This window comes from Podarcis cretensis, assembly GCF_951804945.1.
Source record: "Podarcis cretensis genome assembly, chromosome: 2".
NCBI lineage: Eukaryota > Metazoa > Chordata > Lepidosauria > Squamata > Lacertidae > Podarcis > Podarcis cretensis.
The window spans coordinates 43,175,062-43,195,554 of NC_137171.1; the positions used below are offsets into that span (position 1 = coordinate 43,175,062).

The 20,493-nt window shown below is 42.9% G+C and overlaps 2 protein-coding genes across 5 annotated transcripts; one reads left to right on the top strand and one right to left on the bottom strand.

The window, feature by feature from the left end:
* The first annotated feature begins 1,877 nt into the window (after positions 1–1,877).
* LOC307210345 (olfactory receptor 10X1-like) lies at positions 1,878–7,328 on the top strand. 2 transcript variants are annotated; one of them, XM_079966172.1, is made up of 2 exons: positions 1,878–2,401; positions 6,053–7,328. In XM_079966172.1, coding segments are annotated over exons 1-2 (960 nt in total). In that variant the 5' UTR covers positions 1,878–2,399; the 3' UTR covers positions 7,011–7,328. The 2 variants fall into 2 exon arrangements, with proteins under 2 accessions (XP_079822298.1, XP_079822297.1); XM_079966171.1 differs by lacking the exon at positions 1,878–2,401 and adding an exon at positions 4,497–4,715.
* A 143-nt stretch (positions 7,329–7,471) lies between these two features.
* Positions 7,472–16,077, bottom strand: LOC307210388 (low affinity immunoglobulin epsilon Fc receptor-like). Of its 3 annotated transcripts, XM_079966265.1 has the most exons (6): positions 15,927–16,018; positions 15,364–15,436; positions 13,237–13,359; positions 11,706–11,851; positions 9,108–9,217; positions 7,472–8,139 (listed from the first exon to the last, which is right to left on the bottom strand). In XM_079966265.1, exons 1-6 carry the CDS (start codon positions 16,008–16,010, stop codon positions 7,959–7,961), a joined length of 717 nt encoding a protein of 238 aa, XP_079822391.1. In that variant the 5' UTR covers positions 16,011–16,018; the 3' UTR covers positions 7,472–7,958. The 3 variants fall into 3 exon arrangements, with proteins under 3 accessions (XP_079822391.1, XP_079822392.1, XP_079822393.1); XM_079966266.1 differs by lacking the exon at positions 15,364–15,436 and having other exon boundaries at positions 15,927–16,077; XM_079966267.1 differs by lacking the exons at positions 13,237–13,359; positions 15,364–15,436 and having other exon boundaries at positions 15,927–16,043.
* Between the last annotated feature and the right edge of the window lie 4,416 nt (positions 16,078–20,493).

Genomic DNA, 20,493 nt, shown 5'->3' on the forward strand with positions numbered 1-20,493 from the left:
AAGGATTCTCATGAGTGGGCACCCACACACACAACACACACACACACACACACACACACACACACCAGATCCAGAGCAATAAACTGATCTAGAGCATTTGTTCATAGCATTCTGTAACTGATTGAGGATGTACACCAATACTCTTCACATGCTCACCTCCTTCCCCACACACCGAGAAAAGCCCTTTGCCCCTGCAGTGCCATTTCTGATGCTTTTCTTTCAGGTGCTGCTTTTGATTTAGTATTTGCATGCTGCTCTCCCAACAACAAAACTGAACAGCGAAGTAGACAAGACCATATTTCCATCCATAGAGCCAGTGCTAAAGAACATAGTCAAGGAAAAAAACAAACCGTTCAATGAACAGTTAATGCAGTTCAATACAAACTCTAAATAAATGAATACATACATACATACATACATACATACATACATACATACATAACCAACCAACCAACCAACCAACCAACCAGAAATATCTGCTGAGATAGGAAGGGGGCTTTTTCCTTATCCAGTGCAACAGCACATCCCTAGACAGCAGCTTCTTTTATAATTTCTGCCGCAAACTAAGGCAAGCCAGCTGGTCTCATTGAGCTCTGGACACAACACAAGCACTCCCTTGCAAACTTTGCTGCCACTACTATGACCAGTGAAATTACTGAGGTTGGAGTCCAAGCCCACCTCCCCACCCCAACAATGTTGTAGCATGTGGCTGGGAGACCAGGGGCGCGAAGCAATTTTGGCCTCTCAAAAAATGTTTGGGGGGGGGGTCACACACCCCCATGTTCCCTACCATCAGGGGGTAGAGGTGGCCGAGCATGGAGCCGAGTGCAGCTTGAGTGACTAGCTCCTGCTGCTGCTGCCCTGGAAGGCTGCTGAGGGAAAGAGAGGAGAAGCGGCCAGCCACTGCATTCAGCTCCATCCCCTTGCTCCTCCTGCAATGTCACCCAACCTGCGTCTTCACCCAGCTCCCTCAATATTTGGCGCAAGGTGGCGCCTCTGTGGGGGACAGCAGCAGTTCTGAGGGTTGTTAGGAGGCTTCTTACTACCCTCTCAAAGTTATGGTTCCCTGGGAAGAGGGACAGAATGTTAAACCACTCTAAGAATTGGAGCTCTGTGTAGCTCTCAGCACCCTTAACAACCTGCAATGCTCATGAGCCTTTAGAGGGAAGCCATGACAGTTAAAAGTGCCATGATGCTATCTTAAATGTATAGTGCAGATGGGACCCATGTTAGGAGAGGGCCTTACTGCAAGACCACAGGAACTCTCAGATTCTGGCCTTTAATCAAAGTAATGGGGTCAAGGAGGATGAGTCCTCTCTTTCTGAAGTCTTGTGATGAGCTACTGAATTCCATAACAAGGCATCGTGTGACATGGTCCTGAGGGTTGGAGGGGGAAAGTGAGAAACAGAGGGAGTGAAGTGAATTCTGACAGAATGCTTTCTTTTGGCCACTTACTAAAAGCCCGGATGTGCTGCTACCCCAACACAGATAGAAACACTAACGCACATTGCTGTTTTCAGCTCAAAACTGCCCATTTAACGTGGTTAGCCAGCTGTGCTTTTGAAACATCATGAGAGATCTGAGATAAATTGACTGAAAAGCAACACTCACGTTTAAGAGGCATTTGTGCCATCCACCCACTTCCACGCCATTTCTGTTGTCATGTATCTTAAGCCAATCCACTGTGAGGTCTTCTTTTTCATGTTATAAACGAGGAAATCCTAGAAAAAGATAGAGAATTGATGGATTTTTTCCTCACCCGCTCCTCAGTGTTCCCAGTAGTGGACCTGAGGACTGCACCCCACATGTCTCTGTACAAATGCGAGTAAATCATATGCACATGTTCACATAGCTAAGAAGTAGAGCACACACTTAGCATGCTGAGGGGCGGACAAACTTCTGCCTTCCTGTTTTTCTTGTCCTTTCAGGCCTCACATTGACAATTTAAAACATAGCTAGGTTGTTCTTTTTCACAATTGAAACTGAAGATGGTTTGGATGGGGGGGGTGGATACAGTGACACATGGTGCTTCATAAGAAACAACAGGATAGATATGAATTTTTTCTACCATCATGTGCTCACTGCTTCCCAAACCAGTAGCAGGATCATACTGGATGCAGAGTAAATAGTGAGCTCCTGCTCTTTTGGATGTGATGGCCATTTTGTGTGATGCCACTCCACATGGGAGCCATTTTGTGTGTAGCATTTCCATTTGCACCAAAAGGTTGCTGACATCGGGTTTACTATTGTGCTGGTCTCCTAATTCACAGGACCATCAAACGCATGGAGCGTGTGGGAAAGGGCGTGGAAAGGTCACAAACACTGATTTAAAAAAGTGCCTCAAAAGAGAAGAATGCAACAACATGATTTATCCTGATTCCTTGGGCTAGCTGCCATCAATGTAACTTTCTAGTATAGTATACTGAACTCTGTTCTTTTGCTAGTAGAGGGAGGTTTTTTCCTGAACAGTGAAAGATACATTATTGAGGGCTAGACAAGGGTAGTAATATGACTCAGCAGAAGTCAATGCTTTATAACATCAATCAATAACTTGTTAATCACTACATCAGGGGTGCCAACATGAACAAAATATTGGGGGCTCAGGTAAGCCCCGCCCCACATAATCATTCACAACACACACACCATTTGAATGGCTATGCCCATCAACATTGATGGGGCCCTTGCCACCTCAAAAATGGGACGTCACCCTACTGAAAAAACTAAGCAATAAATTACAGTTGTTGAGGGAACGGAAACAAAAGAATAGCTTCACGATGGTTTGGCTTAGTTTTATTACGTTTGCAAGTCTTGCAAGCAGTGTATAGCTCTATATGGCTAGAGTGATCCTACAAAAGGAAAAGGCCTTGGGATTCCATTTCTACCCCCTTTCCCCCCACATTCACATTCACACAAGCACATCCTTTTCTCCATTATCTAATAAAAGAAACACTTAGTTCATTAATAATCATCCCTGCCCCAGACTCACTTGAATCTCTAAGTTTTTTACTAAATGACTGCCACTCAAATAAAGCTGACCTCTTATCATCAATAAATATTGTCTTATTTTCTATTTATAGATTTTCTATTTTTTTTCTTTTCTTTTTTGTCAACATTTGGTGCTCAATAGGTATAATATTATGCTTTCTCAATCAGAAAAGTTTCTTTTTTATTTTCCAGATTAAGGGTATATAAATGTTCTACATTGTTAAGAGGCTGAACTGTTAAAATTAAATAAAAAACATTATTATTTTCAGTTTAAAAACAAAAGTACCTAAAGAGCTGTCATATAGAAGATGAAGCAAGCTTGAAGTGAGCCAGTGTGGTGTAGTGGTTAAGAGCGGTGGACTCGTAATCTGGTGAACCGGGTTCGCGTCCCCACTCCTCCACATGCAGCTGCTGGGTGACCTTGGGCTAGTCACACTTCTCTGAAGTCTCTCAGCCCCACTCACCTCACAGAGTATTTGTTGTGGGGGAGGAAGGGAAAGGAGAATGTTACCCGCTTTGAGACTCCTTAAAGGGAGTGAAAGGCGGGATATCAAATCCAAACTACTACTCTTCTTCTTCTGTTTTCTCCTGCTCCGGAGGGTAGGACCCAAACCAAGGGATTCAAGTTACAAGAAAGGAGATTCTGACTAAACACCAAGAAGGATGTTCTGAACATAAGAGCTGTTCAACAATGGAATGGACTCCTTTGGAAGTGGAAAGAAAATATTCCTTGGAGGTTTTTAAGCAGAGGTTGGATGGCCATCTGTCATAGATGTTCTAGTCAAGATTTTTGCACTGCAGGAATTTGGATGACCCTCAAGGTCTCTTCCAACTGTACAATTCTATGATTCTGTAAAAACAACAACAACACCTCAGACAACCGTTTATGTGGTCTACAAAAGAATCTCAACTAAATTTTATAGGTATTTAAAGAGTGTAGCCATCTTAGGCTCTTGTAGCAAAAACAGCCCAAGACTCTTTTGGTGCATTTCGCAAAGTGGGCTTGAGTCAGCAGCAGTTCTGGACCATTTTTTTTCTTGAAAGGTTAGTCCTTAAGAAGGATTCAAAAAGTGAACCAAGCATGGCTCAATGGACAGACAGGATCCAAAAACATAGAGTGCTTTTTCATATCTCAGCTATGCATGTAAGAAATGCATATCTTGGCAGGGGGTTGGATTCGATGGCCCTTGTGGTCTCTTCCAACTCTATGATTCTATTCTATGAAATAGCTGTGCGTGTAGATGAAGAAATACGACTAATTAGAAATATGACTAATTAGTATTTTTTTAAACTAAAAAACATTGGCCCGTTGAGTTTCTGAAACTTGAACTTAATTTTGTTTTTCTGGAGTAAATAACTAATGATGAAATATCTGATATGCTTTCCTCTATTAAACATCTCCTGAGCCAAATTAGTGTAATTTCCCCACAGGCCTCACTCCACGAATGTCTCTGGTAAATGTCTCTGGTATCTTGACACTGAATCCCCACAACCTGCAAACAGGGTTAAGCTACCTTTCTCTTTTACTTTTTGGAATGGAATGTAAAACTTATTGCATAGTTAGGGGATGACATGCTCTCCACCCATTCCTTTGCAACAGGACCACAGATTTCAGTGGAAATTGTGGCAAGACGTTTTGGTCCTTACTTGAGTTTACTCTCTTTCCCTGAGGCCAGTTGTAGTTTCCTCCTTCTCTTTTTCTTTTTGCAGCTCCAGATCAGAAACGGAAGGTAAGCCTCCTGTTATTGGGATCATTCTGACAATCAGAAAGTGTGCTTTGTTTGAGAACTCATTTAAGCCATTGGCTTAATAGAGGTATGGTGTGGGGGGGAAAGGGGGCAGTGTCACTCTCCTCAACAAACCTTAGACTACTGCAGTTAGATCTCACCAACCCTCTGTCCAGGTTGGGTGGTATTCAACTAAGTAAGCTTCTGCCCACTTTGAGTGATATTCAGGTAAGTATTACCCACTGAAATTAAGAAACAACCTAAGTTAGGTGCTCTGAATAGAACTTAGTTAAATACCATCCTTTATATAGTAAAAGTGTGGACCCGTAAATGATAGGCACTCCATGAATCAAACATGCATTTGAACACTTAGCCACTAAACTAATTGCTTCAGAATAAAATCCAAAGTGCAATTGCAGCTAGCTTTTCCATGTATTTTTATGGAGAGCCAGCTTTGTGCAAATAGACAGAGAAAACTAAAAATGCTTTGATCCTGGCAAAGAAATTAAGCTTGCAGAAAGAAGCATTATTTAAATCCTTGGAGTCAGACAAGATGCTAGGTAGATCTGTCTTTGAATCCTTTTCTTTGAGCCAGTCGGTTATTGTTTTTTTATTATTATTATTAATTGAATTTATATACCGCCCTATATCTGGAGGTCTCAGGGCAGTTGACAGGTGTAGACAATCATAAGACAGATGAACCAATTGTAAAATGGATGAAGTCAGAACTTTTGAGGTTGAGCCCTGTGGTACATATTTTGCTGATAAAAAAGGCAAAGAGGTTATAATTGGTTTATTAAATTTTGTAATGATTAAACTATAATATATCAGATGGTTAAGAAGGGATTCTGACACAATCTAGGTGCACTCATAGGTAAAGGCAAAGGGACCCCCGACCATTAGATCCAGTCATGACCGACTCTGGGGTTGCGGCGCTCATCTAGCTTTATTGGCCGAGGGAGCCGGTGTACAGCTTCTGGGTCATGTGGCCAGCATGACTAAGCCATTTCTGGCGAACCAGAGCAGCACACGGAAACACCGTTTACCTTCCCACCGGAGCGGTACCTATTTATCTACTTGCACTTTGACGTGCTTTCGAACTGCTAGGTTGGCAGGAACAGGGACTGTGCAACGGGAGCTCACCCGATTGCAGGGATTCGAACCGCTGACCTTCTGATCGGCAAGTCCTAGGCTCTGTGGTTTAACCCACAGCTCCACCCGCATCCTGGTACGCTCATAGTGATTTTTTAATAACTAGTAACAATGTGAAAGATCCATGCTGCTCATTGTCCATAAGACTGAGCCTTGTGTTTGGTAACTGTGATCTTCTTCTTTCCAAGGTGCTGGTACAACACAATGAAGAAGAATCACACACAAGTGACAGAATTTATCCTGCTTGGGTTCTCTGTACCTCCAGAGCTACAGATTGCATTTTTCATCCTGTTCCTGCTCATGTACCTCCTAACCCTGATAGGAAATCTGCTGATAATGTCCGTTGTTTATTCTGATTGGAGCCTCCATGTTCCCATGTACATCTTCCTCTTTGCTTTGTCTTGCTCTGAAACCTGTTACAGTTTAGTCATTGTCCCCAAAATGCTGGTTGATTTGCTAGCAAAAGTCAGAACAATCTCTTTTGCAGGGTGTGGTGCACAAATGTTTCTTTTCCTTGGACTGGGTGCAACAAACTGTCTCATTCTTACATGTATGGGCTATGATCGGTACCTAGCAATATGCCACCCATTGCGCTATCCTGTCCTTATGAATATGCGGGTAATTCTTTGGTTCATAGTCATTTCCTGGATTGCGGGATTCCTCATATCTCTAAGTGAGGCTGCTCAGATCCTTAGGTTGCCCTTTTGTGGCCCCAATGCCATCCGGCACTTCTTTTGTCACATGAGGGCAGTGGTTAGGTTAGCCTGCACTGCCGACAATACAACTGAAGTGTCTATCTCTACTATTGGTATGCTGGGTTTGGCTGGCAGCCTTCTGTTCATCATGTTGACCTACATCTTAATTCTCTCCACCATCCTGCGCATCCCCTCCACGGAGGGCCGCCAGAAAGCTTTCTCCACCTGTGCCGCCCACCTCATTGTGGTAAGTGTGCACTATACATTTGCCTCCATCATTTATTTCAAATCTAGCTCAGCTGACACATTAGAGGATGACACACTGATTTCCATACCCTACACCATAATTACTCCGTTTCTCAGTCCCATTATCTTTACTTTGAGAAACAAAGAGATCAAGGTTGCGGTAAGGAAGGTAATCACTAAAAAGGTACTTTCTCAAAAGATATGAATACAATAAATGCAAACAAATTCCATTCAAACCAAATTGCATTTGTGGTTGTTTCATTGTATCACTAGGTTGTGTAGCAAATGTCTTCATGTTAGAGGATAGCCCAAAGGGTATGAGTCCTGGGTCTTTCATATTTGACCCTGGCTGTCCTGCCTAATCCTCTACTTTGCTTATTGGGTGGCTGGGTGGCTGGTGGCCTTACAAAGTGGAGTACTGGTCCACTCACACACCATCTTAAATTTCCCAGAGGAATTTATCCATATAAATCATCATATGAAAATTTTATAAAAGTTTGTATGATGGGCCTGTGGTCTGAGTCTGTCCATTGTTCTCTATTGCAGACACTTTGTTCTTAAGTTATAAATTGTCATATAAGAAGAAAACAAAAGCAATATATTCGCAAAAGAGCTGAAATTATTGGAAAATATTTACAATAACAAGTCATAAAGAAGTGCTGGAGACAACATATTGCTATTTATTGGCTAATGAACATCTGTAGAGGGTTCAAACCCCATGATCTTAATACAGACCAGATGAAATACACTTGAATTTCCTGATAAGTGTTCATTCAGCAAGTTCATGATGAAGTTCCCCTCCTTTGGTTCATGAATAGCCACCTTGAGGTCAGTGTTGGGGTGTCCTGGAAGTCTGCTAGTTTCAGAGTATGGCCCTTTCTGATGTGACTCATTTTTCCTTTGCGGCAAAGTCACACCTATGTAGGATGTAGGAGATCATGGCTGTGTGGGCTCCATGTTTGTGTCTCTGTTGTGTGGCCTGTTGTTGCTGCAATAATAGATGGCTGTGTGATTTGGAGTACCCTTCTGGAAGGATTCTCATGAGTGGGCACACACCCACACCAGATCCAGAGCAAAAAACTGATCTATGGCATCTGTGCATAGCATTCTGTAACTGACTGAGGAAGTACACCAATACCAAACAGAAGATTGTTCAGTGAGAACTATGAAAAGCCTGCCAGACACAGGCAAGCTGCATGCTCTTTTCACAAATAAACAGATTGGTGGAGTTGCACGAGCCATTACGCCACTTATGGTTCTCTCCTTTCTTCATGACAACACAGTCTTTTGGATTACGGCCAGCTTTGCTAGTCGGTTCAGAAGGCCCCCATCGTCTGAAAAAGAAAAAGAAAAGCAAACATTTGCCTGGTGATGAACTTGCCAAACTGTCAGTTCTCACTCGCCTCCTTCTTTCTAGTTATGTGTGGTTACTCTTCACATGCTCATCTCCTTCCCCACCCACCGAGAAATGCCCTTTGCCCCTTCGGTGCCATTTCTGATGCTTTTATTTCAGGTGCTGGTTTTGATTTAGTATTTGCATGCTGCTCTCCCAACAACAAAGCTGAACAACGAAGTAGACGAGACCGTATTTCCATCCATAGAACCAGAGCTAAAGAACATAGTGGCATATCAGTCAAGGAGAAAACAAACCGTTCAATGAACAGTTAATGCAGTTCAATACAAACTCATTAATAATAATAATAATAATAATTTACCAGAAATGTTTGCTGAGATAGGAAAGGCGCTGTTTCCTTACCCAGTGCAACAGCACAACCCTAGGTAGCAGCTTCTTTTATAATTTCTGCCGCAAACTAAGGCAAGCCAGCTGGTCTCACTTGGCTCTGGACAGAACACAAGCAATCCCTTGCAAACATTGCTGCCACTAGTATAACCAGTGACATTACTGAAGTTGGAGTCCAAGCCCACCTCCACACCCCAACAACGTTGTAGCATGTGGCTGGGAGACCAGGGGCACTGAGCTTTTTGGGTCAAGGAGGATGAGTCCTCACTTTCTGAAGTCTTGTGATGAGCTACTGAATTCCATAACAAGGCATCGTGTGACATGGTCCTGGGGGTTGGAGGGAGAAAGTGAGAAACAGAGGGAGTGAAGTGAATTCTGACAGAATGCTTTCTTTTGGCCATTTACTAAAAAACCGGGTGTGCTACTACCCCAACACAGATAGAAACACTAACGCACATTGCTGTTTTCAGCTCAAAACTGCCCATTTAACGTGGTTAGCCAGCTGTGCTTTTGAAACATCATGAGAGATCTGAGATAAATCGACTGAAAAGCAACACTCACGTGTAAGAGGCATTTGTGCCATCCACCCACTTCCATGCCATTTCTGTTGTCATGTATCTTAAGCCAATCCACTGTGAGGTCTTCTTTTTCATGTTATAAACGAGGAAATCCTAGAAAAAGATAGAGAATTGATGGATTTCCTCCTCACCGGCTCCTCAGTGTTCCCAGCAGTGGACATGAGGACTGCACCTCCCATGTCTCTGTACAAATGTGAGTAAATCATATGCACATGTTCACATAGCTAAGAAGTAGAGCACACACTTACCATGCTGAGGGGTGGACGAACTTCTGCCTTCCTGTTTTTCCTGTCCTTTCAGGCCTCACATTGACAACTTGAAACAGAGCTAGGTTGTTCTTTTTTGCGATTGAAATTGAAGATGGTTTGGATGGGTGTGTGTGTGTGGATACATTGACCACTGATGCTTCATAAGAAACAACAAGATAGATATGATTTTTTTCTAATGTCACGTGCTCACTGCTTCCCAAACTGAATACAAAGCAAACAGGAATGTGCTCATACAGCCAGAGATTTCTTGTCTCCAAGCCCCAACTTTGGGACAGGGAATTTTAACTCTTGCAAAACAGTTACTGTATTTTTCCATCTATAAGACTCCCCCATGTATAATACTTCCCACCCCCATTTTGGGGGACTCAGTTTTAAGAAAATGAGGGGAGATGGCCCAAAGTGGTTGAACCTCTGCCCTCACGCAGCTATGGGCAGGAAACACTCCCTAGATCATTTCCCACGCGCAGTGGCATCGGGGGAAGTTGCATTCCTGCCAACGAGCTGGCTGGCGGTGCACAGCTTCTCCCCCCCCCCACGCAGCTGTGGGCAGGAAACACCCCCCCCCCCCCCGATCGCTCCCCACTCGCTCCAGCATCGGGGGAAGCCACACTCCCACCAGCGGCGTGCCGCTTCTCCTCCCCCCCACCATGCCACTATCCGTGTATTGGACGACCCCAGTTTTTGACATGATTTTAGAGTCAAAAAACCTAGTCCAATACACGGAAAAAACCAGTATCTTCTTGCAACAATTTAGAACATAGAAAGCTGACATTAGAAGAACTTCTTTATTTACTTCTTTTATATATTTATTGAATCCACATCCCGCCTTCCTCCTGAAGCAGCCCAGGATGGCAAACACAACAACATTTCAAAAACTAAACAGGCAAACAATTAAAGCATTCTAAAAATAATTACAATTGAAAACATCTAAAAGCAGTTACAGCTAGAAACATTACTAAAGACCTCATTCTCTCCAGTGCTCCCAGGGTTGCCTTTTACGTTATGTCTTTTTATGACTGTGGATTTAAGCCGACAGCTTTAAATGTTCTGTTGTGCTACCATTTACTGGTTGGTTTTGTGATCATTTTTCATTTGCCACTGGAATATATGAGAAACAAAGGCCTTTGGGGGGGAGGTAGAAGCAAGCAGTACAATTTTGGAGGTCCTGCTTTAGAATTTTAAATAAGTATCACTTGAGAGTGAAAGCATTTAGGTCGTATGAAAGGAGCAGCTTACTTGTACTGCAGAATCTCCAGAAGCACATCTGGGAGAGACCTCAGCTTGAGAGACCTCAAAGAGCCTCTGCCAGGAGGACCAAAGACACCTCAATAGGAGGCATTTTTGTTTAGTTTGTTTACATTTGATGCAAAAGAACCAAAGTACAAGTTTGGCGCATGTGAAGAGTGTCTTAGGGATGTGACACTGCTTTCTTATTTAACTTTCTTTACTGCAATAAACTTTTGTTTGATCATAATGAAAAACAAATTGTTATAGATTTGTGGAGGGGGACCTCCTCTAAACCCTATAAATTAATAAATGGTAGGAATTTGATTATTTAGAGTACTGAAGGAAAGATTGCAAGCCGGTGGGGGAAAACAGGCTAAACTTCCTTTCCAAGCCAGCTCTTCACCTGGGTATAAAACATGACAAAAGTTGTTGATGGCTTAAAACAGATTCTTGGGCTTGGGCACACAGAGGTTGCCATGGTGATGGGGTGTGTGCTTAAGGTGTCAGGAAAGGAGAGTCTTCAGAGCAAGGTGAGCTGGGAAGGAGAAGGGGAAGAAAAAAGAGTGAGTTCCATCTTGGGCAGGCTGGCTGAAGACTGGCTGGGAGAGATGTCTTTGACTCCTGTGTTGCACTGGATCTGGGAAACAAGTCCTGCTTGAGATCACCATGTTGTAAGACTGGGACTCCCAACATGCAGACTGAAGGTGTAAGTAGGTGAATAAACTATATTTCTTAAAGTCTCTGCCATTTCTCAATTCTCCAAAGGAACACAGACCCTGGGTGGGTGCCTGGAACTCCCTGGAATCTTGTTACCAGTCGGGGGTTGCACCCAACTTTTTTAGCAATATAAAAGAGACAATTTCATTTGAGAAGAAAGTAAAATTAATTGGAATAGCTGTTATTCGGGGCTCCCCAAGCTGATCTTTAACTACACCTTTCCATGAGGTTACACCTAGCAGGTGTTTTTGTGTGCTGCCCTCCTTATTGTTCTGATTGGGAAGATTCAAGGTAGGTTGCAATCATAATATTCCTGGTAGCAGAAGAGGAGCTTCTTGTGCAAGATGTCCATCACAGGGAAAACTCACCTGTTCCTTTTCACTATCTATAATCACCAGATCTGCACTCAGGTCTTGGCAGGTGCTCCTGGCCTTTTCCCAAAAGACTTGTTTTCTGGAGTAGTAGTAGCATTTGTCCTGGAATTCATGCCAATTGAATGCACATATTGGAAAGCCTGCAATACACAGATTTGTGAAATAATGCAGCACAGAATGAATGCCTCTTTGTTTACAGGATGTTTTGTGACTGGCACCATATACCACTACAGACGGGCACTTAGCAAATGCACACATGTGGCCTGTAGGTCTTTTCTGTTTATCCATATTGTAGTACACAATGCCTCTACCAGCGTCTTCCCCATTGGTAGTGTGGCCTCTAGACTATTACTGGACTGGCAAAAAACCTCTTTAGCATTCTGACTGATGCTAATTGATTCATACAGTAGCTTGAGCATTACATAACATTAGAACATAAGAAGAGCTTGCTGGACCAATGGCCCATCTAGTCCAGTACTCTATTCTCACAGTGGCCAACCAGATGCCTTTAGAAAACCCACAAACAGGATTGGAGCACAAGAGTAGCCTCCCTGCTGTCCTGCGGTTTTGAGCAACTGTAGAGGCAGATAAGAGTCATCATGCTAAGCAGCTATTGATAGCTATTGATAGCTATTGATAGCTATTGATAGCTATTGATAGCTATTGATAGCTCCATGAATTTGTCCAATCCTCTTTTAAAGCCATCCAAGTTGGGGGCCACCATTGCCTTCACTGGGCGCGAATGCCATGGTTAAACTATGTGCTACATGAAGTACTTTTTTCTTCTCTCTGTCCTGAAACCTCCACGATTCCACTTCACTGGATATCCAGGAGTTCTAGGATTATAAGAAAGGGAGAACAATTTTTCTCTACACACTTTGTCCATGCCATGCATAATACTATGAATGTCTATCATGTGACCACTCGCTTGCCTTTTCGCTAAGCTAAAAAGTCCCAAGCGCTGCAGCCTTTCCGCAGAGGGGAGTCACTCCATCCTCTTGATCATTTTGGTTGCCCTTTTCTGAACTTTTTCCAACTTTAAAGCATCGGAATCCAGGCTCAACATATGCACGTGTGCTTGCCGGTCCTTGCCAGTTTTTGACATAGCAGGATGGGAGCTAGTTTCCTCCATGGCTCTTCTTCAAGAACAGAACTGGTGAGCAGAGCTCAGTCCTCTTGGAAAGGCACCATCAAGTTTAAGAGATCACTGTAACCAACCACAGGCCTTCAGTATTAGGGCTCCTATACAGTACAGTGAATGCCTGGGTACAATTTCAGCAGCTAAGTCACGCCTTGCCACAAGTCTGCAGAGGTCTGGAAATCTATGAAACCCTAAGGGACAGGAGTTTTAATATTGAAAGGAAGGCCAGACGATGTCACGTTCTTTTCTGCAACTGCTGTAAGACTTAGTCAGTGAACCCACAAACATAAACCCAGCGGATCCAGCCCTGGAGCAGTCATTGCCCATGGCCTGCTATGGAGGATGCAGACTCAAGCTAGCAGTTAGCTTCAAATCTGGACTTACATCTGAGAAATGCAATCACAAAGGCAGCATTTGCCATTATCAGGGAAAAGATTGTCAGAAGGTAGATTACGAAAAAGGTTATCCTGTGGCGGTCCCATTTGCCAAAACTGGATGCAAACAGAGCTAGAAAGAAATGAGAAGACATTCACAAAAGTTACTGCAGGAACAGCTTGTTTCAATTGCCAGGCTACTAGGCAAGGGAAAGGCATCTGTACAGTATCTGGGAGATTATCAATAGGATTATCAATAGGAACACATGCAGCTCCTTTCCAATCATTCCCATATGATCAGTTTCTAAAATAATGTTGGTTGGCTTATTGTGCAAATGTATTTAACAGAGGTGTGTGTTGTTTTTTTTAAAAAAGAAAGGCTTGGAAGCTGAAGTAAACCCACAAACCAACATCTATCTCATTCACATATCAACAGCATTGCTTTAAAAGTTAAAATAAAATATGTCCCCTTGGTAAAGAACAAAAGGTTCTGTACCTACAGTTATTCATTGTCAGAAGGATGGCTTTGGATTCTAAGTTTACATTGTGAGAGGAGGTTTCATGGCTGCCTTGTGCAGGAGGAAGGAGAGAGAGCAGAAGGAAGGAGTGGAGCTTAGGTGGTTAATGGGAAACCACAAAGTGGATTTTCCCTGACAGTCTGTTAGTGTCATCCCTGCCCTCTACAGACTGGGGGCATGCAAGCTTACTGATACCCACTACTATATTCCATATAGACCAGAGTTTGCCAGCTTCTGGGGGCCAGTGGACACATTTGGAATTTTGAGAATGTGCCGTGGGTAAGGAAGGTGGAACAACACAAAATGGCCACCATAGGGTGGGGCAGTATACAAAATGGTTCCATGTCTTTAAAAAAGAGCAGAAAAAGAGAAAGAAACACAAAAATGGTGCAGGCCCATCAATGGAAAAGGCACCTACACCAGCCACCACCATCCTTGCTCACAGAAAAAAGTTATTTGCACTTCTGCTCAGAATAGAAGGGAGAGAGGGTGTCCATCCTATCACCCAATGAAATGTGGGCATGTTTTAAGGGAGTGTGTTCAGTGTAGGAGAGGCCAAGGCAGTGCAAACAGTATCTTATGAATCGTGGATTTCTGAGGGGATATTCACTGAGAAATTTCACAAGCCCTGTAGAAGACACTGTGCGTGTCATGCCGTCAAACCCTGAGACAGACAATAGTGCAGATCCTACCATTTCCAGATCTGCATTGTGGACATTCGAATATGAACGGTGGTCATGCAACTCTAATGCTCCTGGGCCATAATTTCCAAGGGCAACATATGTGATGCTCCTTGAAAGGGCAGCCCATATTCTATGTTTTTCTGTCATTAACATTTTGATCTTGAGCGATGGGTAGAAGGTAGACTGGGGTCTACTGTTGGCTCTGTTTGTTATTTGCATTAGATTGGCAAAGGGCTTCTGATTCCCAATTGTTTAACAAAAGCAAACACACACACACACACACACACGAAGACACAACCTTCAAATTAGGCAGGTAACTGAGGAGGACAGAGAGTGGATTTTTGTGGGATAGGAATATGCGCTCAGTTATACCCAGTGGCGTAGCGTGGGGGGTGCAGGGGGGGCCGGCCGCACCGGGCGCAACATCTGGGGGTTAGGGTTAGGGGTAGGGTTAGGGGGCGCAAATCCACGGGTTAGGTGGCGCAGATTACTTGCCTTGCCCCGGGTGCTGACAACCCACGCTACGCCACTGGTTATACCACCTTGAAAACAAATACCTGGGATGAGCATGTACTCATCCTGTCTAAGGTCGTTTCCAGATCATCTGGAATTCAATTGAATTCCCACCTGGAAAATAGTCTGCAAGTGGTCTAAGTATATGTCTGTCCCCAACATAGGTTTTACTCCTGTCTTCAATTGGTATGTCTTAGGGCTGAAATCTGCCCTCTCCTGTTTAGGAACACAAGAACAAGGAGGGAGGGAATTGCCTTTATCAATAATTTAATACTCACCACATTTCTGAGGAGCATAAGTCAACTTAAAAACTTTTGTTTTCAGTATTGCACACTCCATTAGACATGTTTACATTTTTTTTTTAACATGTAAGAGGCAGATCATCTTAATATAATCTATATAATTATAATCTATATTTCTCACCTTGCTCTATTTCCAGTTCTTTCTCTGGTAGTTTTCTCATCAGCATGTCCTCGTCTACAATGTAGTCATAGCCCTGGTTGTTATTATCATATACAATGGTCGCTCTCCCTCCGTCGCACCTCACATATTTTATCGAGTTTTTATTTTTAGTTAATGCACCTATAGAGGCATTCTTCCAAAGACAGACCCGTTTTTCTTGAGAGATGTTACTAGATCTCCCTCCCTTTAATTTTGTAGAGGCTGTTCTTGAGCTGGCTAGCACCTTGGTATCAAGATCTGTTCCTCCATGCAGCCTTGGACAGAGCTACTTGGCGAGGCCACCTAAAGGTGAGGCAGAGCCCAGAAGGATGGAAGCAGTAGCCACCCTTACATTACTCAACTTGACAATTGTACATGTTGGGAACTGTCAGGGGACCTACACAAATATTTTGAGGCTATGGTGTTGCTAAAGCTTATGCTTTGGGAATGTAGAGTCTGTTCCTTTGAGCACATGATCAGCTCAGGAGAAATGAAGAAGCCACGGAACTGAAATTAGGGGAAAGGAAGCCAATGTCAATGTTTACCTGTTCCTCCATGTTTCGAGGGCATTTCCGAAGCATGGGACAGTTTCTCTGAAACAATGTCATTCTGATACTCTTCATTCTCATAGCCGTCATCCATGGTGGCCTCAAATCTTCTTCTGTAATGGTTTCCAAAGTAATCGGCAACCGGATACTTCTGCCTTCTTTCTATCACTATCAGCTTCCTCTATGTAATAAACCACAGGAAAGCCAGGCACCCTGATGCCTGACTAATGCCTCACTGCTCAAGGGAGGGGGGAAATATATATTATTGTTAACTAGATAAGCCACTGGGAAAGTGCCATTCTCGCAGTCAAATCACCACCTCAGGAAAGGGGCAAGGGATAGCCCTTCCCTAGCTAAGGATGGCTGAACTGCTTAGCTGTGTACAGTCTGTGTATGTGTACATTTGTGAATGGGATTGTTGCAGAGACAAAGAGCTAAAGCCTTCTTTTGCCATTAACAGTCCTGAGCGAGCTGCCCCCTCAAAAGATGGGTACACATATTCCTTTAATAAGAAAAAAAAGACAGCTATGCAGTGGCGAAGTACATGACAAGCATCATCACCGTAGGAGGCAGTCGGCCCTATGAGGGGACATATTGTTTAGTTATTATCCTTCCTTGCTTACGTAAGTGAGATCAGCAGAGTACCATCCTTTGCAGCTTAAACTTGGAAACTAAGACAAGGTTGATTAAACCTTCTATAAACAATAATCCAGGATGCTTTAAACAGATTGGGTTTTCCTGCTATTACACACTTTCTCCTCCTTAACACAAACTCACATTAGAGTTTATTTTTTAAAAAATATTTATTTATACAACAAGAAAAAACACACACACAAAAACACAAATACCAAATTACACACAAATTACAAAAATAACCATAGACACATAATTTTCTTGACAAACAGTAAAACATCTATTGGTCTTAACACTAAAAACCCAACTTCCCGTCTATTCCATATTTCAAATTCATATTACTTATTGCCAATACACATTTTTTTCATAATTAAACTTATTCTCAATAAATCTAATTTCTTCTACCTACCTAGCAACTATTACTGAAGTTCCTCGAATGCTGCAACAGAATTTAAACTACTATATTTATTTTTCAGATATTCTTTGAAAACTTCCCATTTAGAAACAAATTCCTGTTTTGATTTATTCTTTATTTTTTCTGATAAACCATCTAATTCGGCATATTCTGTCAGCTTTTGGATCCAATCTTGTATAGAGGGGATTTCATTACTCTTCCATTTTGCTGCGATCAAAACTCTTGCTGCCGCCGTAGCATATAAAAAGATATCCTTCCTCTTTTGTGGAATATCCAAATCTGTTATTCCCAGGAGGTAGGCCTCTGTTTTTTTATTGAAAGAGATCTCTATCATTTTTTGCAGTTCTGCTTGTATACTCTCCCAGAATACCTGTATTTTCCTACATATCCACCACATATGGTAGAATGTTCCTGAGTCTCCGCATCTCCAACAATTACTTGACACATTTTTATACATTTTTGAAAGTTTCCATGGTGTTAGATACCATCGATGTTGCATTTTTTGAAAGTTCTCTCTAATTGTGTAACAGTTTGTGAATTTCCAATTGATCTTCCATAAATTTTCCCATTGGGCCATGGTTATTGAATGACCAAAATCCTGGGACCACCTCACCATTGCCACTGTTACCTCGGTAAGTTTTGGAAAGAGTTTTTCTTTTAGAATTTACAAGATCAGATTCAAATTGGGAAACTTCTGCTGAGAACCCCTTTTGTTTGTCAGATTTAAATTTTTCAAATAACTGATGGTATTGGAACCAGTCTCTTATTTCCTCAAAGTTTTTAAATTTTATTTGGTTATCTTCATTTTTTAGAAGTATTTTATATGTTGGCCAGCTTTCCTGAGTATTTTTCCATTTTACTGCTATGGCTTCTACTGGAGAAGTCCACCACGGGACTTTAGGCTCCATCAGGTCTTTATATTTTTCCCATACAGCAAAGAGTGACTTTCTTATTATATGGTTGGTAAAATTTTTATGAATTTTCGCTTTTCCATATATTAGGTAGGCGTGCCATCCCCAACGGTTGTCAAAACCTTCCAGGTCCAGGAGGTCTGGATCCTGCAACGTGCACCAATCTTTTAGCCAGGTGAAACAGGCTGCCTCGTAGTAAAGTTTTAGGTCGAGTAGGGAAAAGCCTCCTCTCTCTTTTATGTCTATTAAGATCAGGTGTTTAATCCTAGGTTTCTTCCCTTCCCACAGGAATTTGGAAATTTCTCTTTGCCATATCTTGAGACAACCTGCTTCACCCAGTATTGGAATCATTTGAAATAAAAAGATTAATTTTGGAAGCACATTCATCTTTATAATGGAAATCCTACCCAGAAATGTTAATTTTAGTTTACTCCAGGTTACCAAGTTTTTTCTAATCTCTAACCAAGTTTTGGTGTAATTATCCTGAAATAAGTTTATGTTCTTGAGGTTTCTCTTAGGCCCTTCTGTGTATACAGCATACTCTCCCACTGCCTTGTCTCTGCTTTACACTTTGCTCACTGTTAAGGGAGCTCATTGTGTCATCAACACAGGGAACTGTGGGATTTTGTCTGCTGGGAATGTTTGTTTGGATCTAGTTTTTTTTAATGACACCCCAGGGATTCACACCCAAGGGCTTCTGTAACAAGCAAATGATCCTCAAAGAGGCAAAATACCCTTGTGGTGGCTTGTTTGCAACTTTCCTAACTGCACATTATTATTTCTGCCCAATTTTTTTGAATAGCTTCCAGTGCAGCTTGTTAAGCCACAAGTCAAGAACCGCCAAACTGCAGCACCTTGTCAATTTTGTTTGCTAGTTTGCTTTAGCAAATGCCAAACCTGATTTCTTCACAATCCCGACTCAAGGCTTCCCATTCCCCTTTTGGACAAAGCCACTTCCGACATAAGGAGGAGGTGGGGTTGCGGGCTTCATGCCCCCAATCTTGCACTCGGAGGCTGTTTCCAGCCCCAGCGCGATCAGGGGAATCCTCGGGCCGTGTCATCCCCCGAGCCAGCCAATCGTCTGGCTTGGGGTGTGTGGTTTGCCTCACTTAAGGCAAGCGCGGCCCCGGGATCTCCCTCTTTTAACGGTTGGTCGCTGTTAAGGGGCCTGGTAGGAATTTTTTCCACTTGGCAAATTGGCACCAGCCATTTGGTTTTTCGCCTACCTAGTAGCAAATCGTCACAACTCCTTTGGTTTTGGCGGTTAGGCATTGGTAGCGGTATTGTTATGCAGATGGGGGGAGGGAGCGCCATCACCTCCCTCATTTACTGAAGGGTAGTCCGGTAAAGGATTCTGGGAGGCATTACCTCCTCCGAAGGCTATGGAGGTCAGGGCCTAAAGCGTGCCCCCGAGCCGTGACCCCGGGGGAGTACCTAGTTGATGTTCATCAGCAGCGCTCTCCCTGCTGGTGTTAACCCTTCCCGGTCTTCATGCAAACAGGCTGAAGCTGGATAGTCTGATAGGACCAATGCCTAAGCCAATACCGCTCTTACCTGTAACCAATAAAGTTGTGGCCAATTTTAGCCCATTATCCTAATTCAATGTTGTCACGTGTCTTTATTTCCATTGGGGGGAGGCGGGAACTCACCACCCAAACATCCAGTATATCTGGATGTACATGGTGACCAAACTAAATGAGATGTAGGGAAATATGTGGAGATGGGAGAGGGGTTGTTAACTCTTTGCTCCAGCCCCTGTTAGGGATGTAAGCAGGCACTGTTTTCCATCCTGCCCTGAATTCATCACATGCATCACTGGTTCCGTTTCACTGCAGTTCACCTTCCACCCAAAACTATGTTATTCATTTCACCGTCCACTGTGGTGAAATTACATTATTCCACCTCATTCATTTCAATGCAGAGGAAACACAATGGAAACGGAGGAAAAAGCATACTCCATATCATTTGTAGACTGAAAACAACAACAGCAAATACCAATTGTATTCCCTGGATTGACTTCCATCCCAGAATGGGATCCATAAGTGAACATCAGCAATTTCTGTTCCTGTTTTCATTTTTGTTAGAATTCTCCAACACTCCTAGTCCCAATTCCACATGATCCCAAATCTACTGTGAGTTACCTACAGTGCACCTACAGTTTTCCAATGAATGGGCAATCAGTAGAGGGCCAGACAGATAACAAACTTTCTTCACCCTACACACAAACACACACAAAAGGAAAAGTGGTCAGGAGTTCCAGTTTGCCTCTCAGAGGAGAGTAAAGCCAGGTGAAGCAGAAATGAGGCAATCATAAGATGTGGGCGTATTGTGGAACAGCACAAATGGGGGCTCTTGTAGATTTTAAAAACCACGATTTAGGATAACAGTCATAGCCGATTGCCCAAACTATATCCAAACAGAACTGCCCCTTGCTGAGCAGTGCTTTGTCATTTCCTATGTCCATCTGCCAACAGCTGTCACCTTGACCCTCCATGCTGCAGTTTCGGTTCAGCAAAACACTCATTGGACACCCATTGAACATCATTGAAATTAAAGCCCAAGAAGGGCCTCAAATGTGCATTTGAATTGAGGATACACAGGCGCA